This window comes from Varanus komodoensis, unplaced genomic scaffold, assembly GCF_004798865.1.
Source record: "Varanus komodoensis strain SLA01 unplaced genomic scaffold, ASM479886v1 scaffold62, whole genome shotgun sequence".
Classification (NCBI taxonomy): Eukaryota; Metazoa; Chordata; class Lepidosauria; order Squamata; family Varanidae; genus Varanus; species Varanus komodoensis.
The window spans coordinates 1,262,533-1,274,435 of record NW_025336248.1 but is presented as its reverse complement, the minus strand read 5'-3'; the positions used below and the strand labels follow the sequence as shown (position 1 = coordinate 1,274,435).

Below are 11,903 nucleotides of genomic sequence, written 5' to 3'. Positions count from 1 at the left end.
GGGAATTGTGACTACAGAATATTTCCCAAACTTTTTTCTAAGTCTTAAGGGGCAGGGGGGCAATTAACATTATACTAAATTCTGTGAGGATTTAAAAAAGAAAACAATACCATATCACCCATCCAGAACACACGACTATGTCTTTTGGTAAAACAAGGGCAAGCAAAGAGAAGCAGCTTGTTTTCTATCTATATCAGTATCTAACAGCTATACCTGTATAAATGTTTTAAATGCATCAGTCTGTAGCTATATAGCAAGAGTAGGACTTCAATGTTTCTATACTTGTTTTTGCATTGTTCATTTAATTTCCAATGATTATGCATTTTGGTTTAAAGAGAAAAATGCATCACCAAAACTAACAACATGGATACCAGTAATGAAACTACCCCATCAGTATTTATCCTTCTGCCAATTTTTAACCTTAATGAATGGCATTACCTCCTTCTTACATTCATGCTCATCACCTATAGCTTTACATTGATGGGGAATGTTCTGATTATACTCCTTATCTTCCTGGAACCAGGACTTCAAACCCCCATGTACTTCTTCCTGGGCAATCTTTCCCTCCTGGACCTTGGCCAAACAACTACTACAGTTCCTCAGATAATAGTGCACCTGGTCTCAGGAATGAATATCATCTCATATAAAAGATGCAAGACACAACTCTTTTTCTTCCTTTTATTCATTGGCACTGAGACACTGCTGTTGACTGCCATGGCCTATGATCGTTATGTCGCCATCTGCAATCCTCTCCGCTACCATGTGGTTATGAATCTGAAAATCTGCGCCCACCTCATATCAGCATCTTGGCTGACCAGTTCTCTCAATGCTACCATGCACATGCTGTTCACATTCAGACTGCCACTTTGCGGAGTCAATGAAATCAACTACTTCTACTGTGACATCCCTCCTCTTCTAGCTATCTCCTGTGGGGACATCTCCAACAACATTATTGCCATCTTGGCTGCTAGCCCTGTTATGGGATTTGGACCTGCCACATGCATTGTAATTTCCTACACTCACATCATCTGGAGGATTCTGAAAATGAATTCTTCAGCTGGGATGAGGAAGACCTTTTCTACCTGTACTTCTCATCTCACTGTTGTCTTGCTCTTCTTTGGCAGTTGCATTTTTATGTACATCAGGCCCATCTCCAACCACTTACTCAACAATGACATGATTATTTCACTACTTAATAATATCCTCTCTCCTATGTTAAACCCACTGGTCTACACCTTCAGAAACAAAGATGTGAAGGAGGCACTGCGAAAGATAGTGAAGAAGTGGTCACTGTGAAAATGATGGTAGACACTGAATGTGAAAGGAAATAGAGCTATGGTTTAAAATGCTATAATTACAGACCATGTTTTCTGGGTTGCCTGGCTGATGTTGAAAAGGCTAAGGGATATTCTAAATATTTGGAATGTTGTGTAGTAACAGTGAAAAGCTGAATGTTATGTTCTCCGAAGTATGGTAATATTAGAGGTGGACCTATAACAGCAATCTGCTGGATTCAAGTTGTTGGGCCTTCTTTGTTCGCATGCCTTTCTAAGACTCCAGGAACAGTGGTGGTGTACATATAATAATACAGAATGATTGCCTTCTGGGGAGTTACTTATGAATGCCAAGAGGGAGACTTATTCATTGCCAACTCTACTATCACTACTTTAATTTCTTTCTGTGCAACTTCCACTTCAATGGGATTTCTGTCCCAGTTATAATTAAATAGATCTGCATAGTTTTTCTCGAAGTGTTTAACTTCTGCACATTCTTTAGTGATGTCCTTGCATTTCACTCTGATTATATCTTTCCAATCAGTGATTTGATCTGCTGAGTAGCAGCTTTGCATGTTTGTTCCTATAGCTTTGTTTGGTAAACTGAAATGAAATGCCATGACATGGTGTGTGAGAGCCATCTGTGAATAAATAGCTAATCTCTCTGCTTTTTGGACTTATTACAGTAAACCAAGGATTCAAACCTGTTGCCAACTGGTGACTGTTTCTTATTGTCAACCCCTTCACCATGAATCCTGACAGGAAAAACTATATTTTTGTGAGTTGCTCACTGGTATATTCCAAACTTAGTGAAATAAGCTTAGGTTTCATAAAGACTGGCTACTCCTTTGGCTGAGCAGTTCTAAGCTCCCAGAAAAAGCATTGCTACTTGAGCTTGCTCTGACTTAGTTCTCACTTCCGTCAGCTCCAGCTGGCACTTTCTGCTAATGCTTTGGTTTTCTCATTTTCTCTTGAATCCCCTTCAAGACACACACTGTCGTGAGGTCGTAACTCATGGCATCAATTAACTCACACAGCAGACCACAGAGAATCTAAAGACTTTTATTGCTACTCTCTACAAGATTTACGATGTAACTGATAAGCTCTAATAATGAGCTCCCTAACTGTTTAGTTGCTGTTTCTTTTTCTGAGCTATACTAGGAGACCACGTGGCATCAAACCTTCCTGTTTCGTCCTTCCGTTCATGGGTGGGACAGACCCCTGTCTCCCTTTGTTGTAATTGGGTCTGTCATGTTAAGGCTCTCCTATTTTGGGCATGTGCCAAACTCTCCGTCACGTCTTCTTGTCCTCCTGAACTCTGCTCAGCAGTTTCAGAGTCAGGAGCCGAGGGGGCACCATCCTCAGGCAGCCAAGAGCTAGAATCAGAGGGAGCTTCTCTTTCAGATGCTTCCCCATCAGCTTGTGGGGGGGGGTCATTTGCTCAGGGACTGAGGGATCAGGTGGTGGAGAGGTTTCTTGCTCAGTAGCCTGAGAGCCAGGCTGCATATGGGCTGTCTGGGCACTGGTCCTCAAATATAAGTCTCCTTGGTCCAATGCCCGACTCTCAGTCAGCTTCTGTCTCTTCCTCATGAGTAGATGTCTCGGTTGAGCCATCAGGCACGACACACACATGCATACACACATATAAACTATTGGCCTCTTGTTAGGGCTTCTCTGCATGAATTAAATAATGCTGCTTCTTCCATTTCCTTTCTGGGAGTAACAGCACACCATTTTTCTTTCTTCCCCTTCCTGTATGTTCCTTTAAGCCACCACAAGCTGGCACAAAGGTATGGCACAATTCTAGAATTCAATTTAAAACATGCAACACCTAAAAAATAGCCTATTGCACTCTTAAAGAAATGGGTGAGCAAACTCAAAAATGGATACAGAACACAGGAGAAAACGTAGAGGACAATGGCATCATGCAAATCCTTCACAAGCTACCATGAGTACAGAATCACAAGAGAACACTACTTGCCTTGTGTAGAGGCCCTTAGATATGCACATTCAATAAGGCTTGTTTGCTAAAAAGAGATCTTTAGACTTTGGAAACTGGACAGTTGTTGCAAGTTGAATACAATTGGCCCATGCACACAGAAGTTTCAAAAATGAAATTGTGAATTCATTGTTTATAAGCACACAATTATAATGTACTCATTGATGTCAGGTAGAAGGGACCTTGGTAGAGCATTGCAACTGAAATAGACTCCCAACAGAATGGGTATTGTGGGGAAATTAGCCAAGTTTGCATGGAGAATGGCTCCGTAGTCAGTGATTTGTGAAAATTGTACTTTTGTATGGAAGCTCCATTTTTATATACATCTAGCCCATCTCCAGCTGCTCCCTGGAGCTATAGCTGGAGAACAGCATCCTTTCCCTAATCTTAAACCCACTGATCTACACCCTGAAGAACAAAGATGTGGAGGAAGCCTCACAAAAGGTCATGGTGAAGAAATTGTCAACCTGAAAAAGTGATCAGAGATATCAAGAAATGCTTGGTTTTACTCTCTAAAAGTGCAATGAATGGACCCATTAGTTTAAAATATTGTAGTTTGGCCCAAGATTTCTTTCAGCTTCTCTCAAACTTCCTCCATTTCCACCTGGGCAGCAGCTTAAGCTGTCAAGATTTTCTTTAAATTTTTATATCAGGTGCATTCTGGGATCAGCCATCACTTGAACAACTAGAACATGATTAGGAAGCTGTGAAGGACCCTACCAATTGGGACCAGAAATCCATACTTTTTAATCATATAATAGAAAGTTAAAAATCACCATTAATACTTGTTCCCATGTATCAGTTCTTAGGAGAGAACATAAAGAGATCTGGTGTGGAATAGTGGTTAGACTGCTGGGCCTGAACTCAGGAGACCTGTGTTCTATTTCCAGCTGGTGAGGGAGCTCACTGAGAGACTTTGGACCAGTTACTGTCAGATAAATCTACCTCACAGGGCTGTTGTGAGGATAAAATGGAGAAAAGGAAGGCCACGTAATCTGCTTTGGGTTTCTTTCAGGTGGAAAAAACTGGGTTATAAGCACAATAAATATCTAAATGCAAATAAACAGATATTCACAGAACATTGACTCATATTCTTGGACATCCTTTGATAAGTTTGACCTATACTTATCAGGATAATTAATGACGGTCATTGTTGTCCAGTATGGACATTAGGGTCTATTGTTCAATATGGTTGCACATTGAGTTATGGTTCTAATTATGCTTAGTTTGAGAACAAGGAATGAGAAAACATCAAGTGAAGCATGATAAGCTCTGAAGCTTACAAGGACAAGAAATGCCCTTCAAAGTGAATGAGTGGGTGGCATGCAAGTCTAAGGTGTCTCCAGAGCTGACAAACTACATTAACCGTGCATTGGCCCAGGCAGTATGAAAGCAAAACAAAGCATTTGAAGTCCACAGTAGCAAACACAAACTTTTATAAAATGGGTAAGTATTAAATTGTAACATCCACTTCTCTCATGTGTTTTGATGGGTGGGGCAAGGTTGCAAAGCTTAGATTCCAGATTAATGCATCATTTCACATTTTATATCAAAACAAGCCAAAATAGGATCACTGAATCCCTGCATAAAGAAGGCTTTGCCTGGATGTGGATGCTTCAGTTTCTGAAGATACATTGGATAGATTGAATCTTCAAAATTTTTCAGTGCCTTTGCTTTAATTTTGTCAGAATGGCTTTCCATGGGAAATAACAAAATAACCCATCCATTATAATTCTGCTAGCAGACATTGTTTCCTGGTTCTCTTTCTTTCACCCTTTCTCTTCCTGCAGCCACCTGCACACCCACACACGAACACACACACACAGAGACCTATACACTAGAGAGTTCAGTTGAAAAGCTCACAAACATATAAAAGCACCAGCAAGAACATATTTGCTTGAAAAGAGATGAAGTACTTCTGGTCTACTTTTCTCCAAGGAACTTCTACAAAGAAAAGTGTTTTGGTAAGAACTCTTCTCCCTGAAAAGGTCACTAACTGCCAGAGAGATTGGCAGTTGACTTCCTCTTTAATGCTGTGAATGGAACCTCATCCTCCACTCCACATGAAGACAGCAGGTTGGCTGAGGCAGTGTGCCATAGACAATGTAAAGGGCCTTAGTTTGGGTCAAGGTCATGGTAAACAAAAACATTTTTAATCCACTCTTTCCTACAGGGAGGGAGGGAGGAAGGAAGGAAGGAAATCACCCTCTGTCCCTGCTGATATTTGCCCTGAAAGGATCAGTTTATCATGAACAGCCAGCACCCTAGGGGGAATTTTTGTAATTGGGGGAGGGGATAGCTGGAAAATGACACAAAGAGGAAGGTGCACTTTTTTATCAAGTCTGCATGCATACTTGTAATGATATATGTTCTCTTGAAAAAAAATTGCTCACTCATGCATTTTTATCTGAAAATGTTCCCTTTCACATAAGATAACCACTTCCTGACCGCATGCCTGTATACCCTGGTAAAATGTGTGTGAGGAATTTATTCTATTACGTTGTTACATGCCAACAAGGTGTTTTTAACTTATGGTGCCTCATGAATGACTGCATATCCTGACCTCAACAGCCCAGCTCCACTCTTGTACTTACCTATTTTTGGAACTTTAAACACAGTATGCAGAACTGTAGTTTGGGTCGTGGTACGTAGAAAGGCATTATTCTGATGCACTTCTTCCTGCAGGCAGGCAGTCAGGCAAGATGAAAGAAAGAAAATCGCCCTCTCTGTCACTGTTGATATTTGTCCCTAAAGGTTTGATTGATCAGGAACAATCAGCACCTGAATAAATTTTCTGCAGTGGGTAGGCAGAGGTGTTATCCAGAAAATGTCTACAAGAGGAGGGTATGCATTTTTGTAGAGTCCGGTGAAGATGAGAATGCAGCTAAAATTGGTTTTGGGGTGTTGTGTTTTCACTGCTTCAGTATTCGGAATGCACGTTAGTGATGGTGTTTGTCCTCTTCAGAAAAAGTGCTCAATCATGCATTGTTTATCGGAAATCATTCCTTTTCACTTAGGATAACTACCTCCTCATCACAAGCCTATACACTTTGGTAAAATATGTGTGAAGAATGTTATGCTATTACAAGTTGCTACATTCCATTAAGCTGGCTCTGACTTATGGTGCCTCTATGAATTCCAAATCATCCTTTCCCTGACAACCCTGTTCCACTCTTGTAAACTCAAGGCTGCTTCATTTATGGAATCAATCCATCTCTTAATTAATTTTCCCTCTTTTCTTCTGTCTTTAACTTTCCCTAGTATTATTGTGTTCTCCACAGTTTCACAGTTTTTGCTTCCAGGTAAGAAAAAAGGATGGTGATTAGGAAGCATATGACTTAGGGTCCTTTCCTTTGCAGATGCCTGTAATCTTCCAGATTGGAAGGATCAGAAACATCAAATGCAGGGAAGAAGAGCACCTCCCCATGCTCCTGCCTGCAAAGCAGCTGGATGGCCAATTTCAGTTGTCCCGCTGTAGTGCTTTGGTGGTGAAAGGAAGCTGAAGCACCACCAAGACACATCATATATTGGTGGTACTGATTCTTTTCCTTCCCCTTCTGGTACTGCCACAAACTACCCCTTAAACCCTTTCTCCAAAGTAACTTTGGCAGCCTTGTGGAGTAACTGGTACAGTTCTTTCCAGACCAGTGGTGAAGGTGAGGAAGGAGACACCAGAACAGGGTGAGAGCTGGGACTGACTGTGACCCTCCAGACACTGTCTCAAAGCCAGAAAATTACTCTGCTTCCTTCTTAAAAATGTTGGTTTGTGCCACTGCTTTCTTTCACCAGCCTCCATTGATTTCTGTATTCTGAATCTTATGTTTTTATCATTGTGTATTTGTTTACAGAAAAAAAAAGTTATGAAGCTAATAAGATGATTATCAGTAATGACACCGTTCCATCAGAATTCATCCTTCTGGCATTTTCAGACCTTAGTGAATGGCGTTTCATCCTTCTTGGATTTATGCTCATTGCCTACCTTTTTATAGTAATGGGGAATCTTCTGATCATCTTACTTATTTGCTTGGAACCATGCCTTCAAACCCCCATGTACCTTTTTCTGAGCAACCTTTCCCTCCTGGACCTCTGCCAGACTACAACCACCATTCCTCAGATAATAGTGTTCTTGATTTCAGGGGGAAACACCATCTCTAGTGAAAGATGCCAGGCACAACTCTTCTGCTTTGTGTTTTTCATTGGCACTGAGACAATTCTGTTGGGTGTCATGGCTTATGATCGGTATGTCGCCATCTGTAATCCCCTCCGCTACCATGTGGTCATGAGTCAGAAAATGTGTGCCCAGCTTGTATCAGCTACCTGGTTGACAAGTTCACTCAATGCCACTGTGCATATTATTTTCACCTTCCGTTTGTCTTTTTGTGGTGTCAATGAGATAAACTACTTCTTCTGTGACATCCCTCCTCTTGTTGCTATCTCCTGTGGAGACATCTCTGACAGCATCACAGCAATGCTGGCTACTAGCCCTGTAATGGGCTTTGGACCAGTCATGTGCATCATGATGTCCTACATTCACATCATCTGGAGGATTCTGAAAATGACCTCCTCGGCTGGGATGAAGAAGGCCTTTTCTACCTGTGCTTCTCATCTCACAGTTGTGCTGCTCTTCTTTGGCAGTTGCCTTTTTTCATACGTCCGGCCCATCTCCAGCTACTCACTCAATAAGGACAGGATAATTGCCCTATTTAACAACATTCTCTCCCCTATGCTTAACCCACTGATCTACACCCTGAGAAACAAAGATGTAAAGATGGCACTGCGAAAGATGATAGGGAAGAAATTGCCTTCCTGAAAGAGTCAAGATACTTAATTTTAGGGGTATTCCAAATATCCGGCATGTCATGTAGTGCTCAACAGATAAGAAAGTGAGAAGCTTCCAATAATACTATGTAGCATTCTGATATTTCTAATATTGGCTATGTGAAGGCAGGGTCCATGTTTTGGCCGTGCCTTTCTTTTCAGTTCACTTTCCATTCTAAAATTTGAGATATAGGAACATCTGGAAATATCACTGCCAAAACTACTAGACTTACTCCTTCGTAGACCCTTCCAGTAGTATATCAATTCCTTCTTGTGCAATTAATTATATACAGTATAACAGATGCTTCATGAACATTTCTACCTGCTCATTAAGAAATTAGATTTCCTGAAGCATTTATTATCTTTGCTCTCTCATTGTGGATCAGGCATGTGGTTAATAATTTTTTGGTAGAACAGAAAAGGTGCATCAAACTTTTCCAAAGAGAGCACCCATCCTAATTTGTTTTCCCTGAATAGTCTTCAGTGATGATGATTGGTGTTCAGTCGTGATCAGTGGTGAAAAATAAGTGTTCACACAATGTGTATGTATCCAGGCCTAGCTGCTAATGCCACCCCTGCTTTCTCCCAATAGTGGACCCTCCTAGTCATTTTGATGTGGTTATGGTAGAACAAAACAATAAGTTCAGTGTCAATATTGATATGAAAGTATAAAATGTACACTACTTAAAACTGTGTGTGAAATAACAATAACCTTTCTTTTGATAGACTGAATTTTGTAACGCAATTCTGATGAATTAAAAAATCATATTAAAATGAATATATTAAAGAAATGTGCAACCAAGGAACATATTTGAGCAGAATTACAAATGAAATAGCAGAAGTGAGTTCACTGACATCCTTCAAAGCCCATCTTGAAAGTTGTTCCATATCAGACTGTGAGCCGTAGCAGTTTTCCTTTGGGGTTCACACCTTTTGTGATCCATTTCTTTGAAAGCAAAACACTTACCAATATTGGATATTTGTAGATGTATCTGTGTATTGCAAATCCATGTACAGAATGCACATATATTAGAGGAAATGCAAGCAAAATGATTGGATCATAATCTTGCAATAAAAATTGCAGGTGTGCAGACAATCTGGATGAGAGCCTCTCACTTTACATTCATGAGAGAAAGGAAAAATAAAGAGTAAGATATATAGATTTTGCAGCAACTTTGATGTAATGCCTGCTTTGTTTCACATAATTAATTTGAGTTGGACCTAGATTGATACTTGAGCAACTGTACCGGCGGAAGTAGTCTCCCTTACCTTCTCCATTCAAGGACACTCAACAAGCCCTCAGCACTCCTAAAATGCCACACAGAAAGTCAGGGAGCTCTGCTGAACAGGTATGGGCAAAAAAGGAGATCCACAAAAGTCTGGCAGAAGGACTTTCTGTGAGTAGAACGTTGCCTCTTGTGGATGTTCCCTACCACCTGCAGAAGGAAGATCCTAGTTCCTGTGCTCTGGGAGTTAGGACACTGAAGGTCCAATCCCAGTTTCATCTCTTCACAGAAGGCAGGGAGAGAATTGTACTGGCTGAAAAGGTGCTCTATAGAGGAGTAAAAGTTGTGTTTGGGAGGGGAGGAGGCTGGGGCTAAGCACTTTCATGGAATCAAGTTTACACCCCAGGATCTTTTCAGTTCCATCCTTGGTGTTTTATCCGGGTGGCTGAATATGGTTGTCTAGATAAAAGTCAAGGTATACAGTTACACAGAGATCACTGATACTGTGTCTTGTCTAGGGCATGAGCTGCATCTGAATCCTCTTATGCACAGTGAAGGCAGGAATGATATGCCGTTGGTGGGGTACCTCATGTAGGAATCAATCTTACAAGTAGGAATGGGAAACTCACAAACTCACTCTCATTTTCATTTGTCATCAAGTGCGTGTTCTGAATGGGAATAAATGTGTACTTCTCTGCTATTGATTGGAGAATGAAAACACACACACACAGACACACACACTTTGAAGGATGTGCGGGAGAGGGGGTTTGGAGCTCCAAAATCTCAATTCAAGTGTTATCCCTGACCGGGAACTGGAAACGCAAATATGGCTTCAGATCATTTCCTCCACTGATTGTATCACAAGAATGTTCTTTTATATATTCAGTTCATATCACATTCTACTGCTCGTATGGGCAAATGCTGTAGAGAAGCAGGAATTGCTATAGTAAGGCAGAGGCAGAGGCAGAGAGAGCAGGTTGCATCCACAAAATTTTACACCAAACATTACAGAGGGCTGTTACTATATAGTAGTAGTAAAAGAAAATTTAAGGAAATATTTTGGCAAAATTGGAAATTTAATTGGGTATTTAACCCTTCCGGAGGGTTAATGACTCCCAAATTTTAGATGAATTTCAAGTTGTTTGTTTGTTTGTGAAAGAGCGGCCTTTGCACTCTGCTTTTTGTTTTGTTCTGTTTTGTTTTTGTAAGAAAAAGGATATGCTTATTCCCCATCCTCATCTGGGAAGGTGGGTGAAGCAAAATCAAATCAGGGTGAATCATTTAGCAGGGCTTTATCAATTTGGATTTAAACAGTGACTTGTTCCCAGCCATAGTTTGTAATTCCTTATCAGGGTTCTTGTTTCCATCCACATGCAGTGCCTTATCACAGGGTTCCTAATCAAAGAGCATCCCTTTCAAACCTCTGCATGGTGATCTAAGCAGTAGCAACTTTGGAGCGTCATGGAGGGTGCGGTTTCCATAGGCGCCCATGTCCCTGCCCTTCTTTTTCCTGACATGTCAGGAGACAAATGCCTACCGGATTTTCCACATTTCCTAATTTCTGAAAAGTATTTCTTCTGATCAAATTTGCTTTCAGTGGCAAGTATTATCATTCACCATAGCTATACTACTGGCATTTTTCTGGCTTTTGTTCTTCTGGAGCAATTCTTTGTTCAACCATCCTGTCCCCAGCTACAAGAGGGCACACATACATGCACACATGGACACCCAGGAGACCTAGTGAAGCTGTTTCCAAATGTATAAAAGCACCAGGGAGAATGTCTGTGCTTAAGCAAGGATAAAACATTGAACTCCCATTAACAGAAGTCTTTAGTAAGAACTTGCCTTCTATCTATTGGCACTATAGACACAAACCCAGTTTGGATGAGGAAGAAGAGGAGACTTTCTAAGCTGTACAATAGCCCAAGGAGGGACATATTTACTTGAAAGGAGGTAAAATACTTATTGTTTGGTTTCCTGCAAGGACTGCTGCAAAGGAAAGGGTTTTTGTGAGAACTCTTCTCGCTCTCTCTCGCTCTCGCTCTCTGTTTCTCTCTCCCTGTGTACTCTAGGTTTGAACTCACTTTAAAGGATGTAAAATGTTAATTTCTTAGCTGTACAGTTCTTCTAGCTTAATGGAAAATTCGCAGAATGGAATATATAGTTTTAATGGAGCATTAAATTTCAAATGCACAGTTCTTTGTAAGGAAAAATGTTTAGCGTTTGAACTGAATTGACATGAAAATTAACCTGAACTCAGATTTAGCACTCACACCGCATAGCTTGGCTAAGAGGAAATATAAATCATGTGCTATTTAGCCTGAATTAATGAGGGCAAAGAAGAGAGGGTGCAACTATATGGGACGCTTGATGTATAGTTTTGATGGGACCAGTGATACCCCAAAGACATCACCACCCACCATGCACCATCAAGTGCTTCTTTTCCCAAAGATTTTATTGCATGCTGCCCCACTATGCTCTTCTCCTGCATTAAACCTGTGTCTCTGCATTTGTTCCCTCCATCTGAATACAGCTACAAAGTCTTTAAAAGCCTCTACTAGGTGGATAGAACTTGAAATGCATCAC

At 40.8% G+C, this 11,903-nt stretch overlaps 2 protein-coding genes across 2 annotated transcripts; both read left to right on the top strand.

The window, feature by feature from the left end:
- Positions 1-363: 363 nt before the first annotated feature.
- LOC123033412 (olfactory receptor 5V1-like) lies at positions 364-1,296 on the top strand. Its single transcript, XM_044450019.1, has one exon. The coding sequence runs from the start codon at positions 364-366 to the stop codon at positions 1,294-1,296; it is 933 nt and encodes a 310-aa protein (XP_044305954.1).
- A 5,851-nt stretch (positions 1,297-7,147) lies between these two features.
- Positions 7,148-8,083, top strand: LOC123033411 (olfactory receptor 5V1-like). Its single transcript, XM_044450018.1, has one exon. The coding sequence runs from the start codon at positions 7,148-7,150 to the stop codon at positions 8,081-8,083; it is 936 nt and encodes a 311-aa protein (XP_044305953.1).
- The last annotated feature ends 3,820 nt before the right edge of the window (positions 8,084-11,903 follow it).

Coding starts and splice junctions, on each gene's coding strand:
- LOC123033412 (XM_044450019.1), top strand. CDS start 364: ATGGATACCAGTAATGAAACTACCCCATCAGTATTTATCCTTCTGCCA.
- LOC123033411 (XM_044450018.1), top strand. CDS start 7,148: ATGATTATCAGTAATGACACCGTTCCATCAGAATTCATCCTTCTGGCA.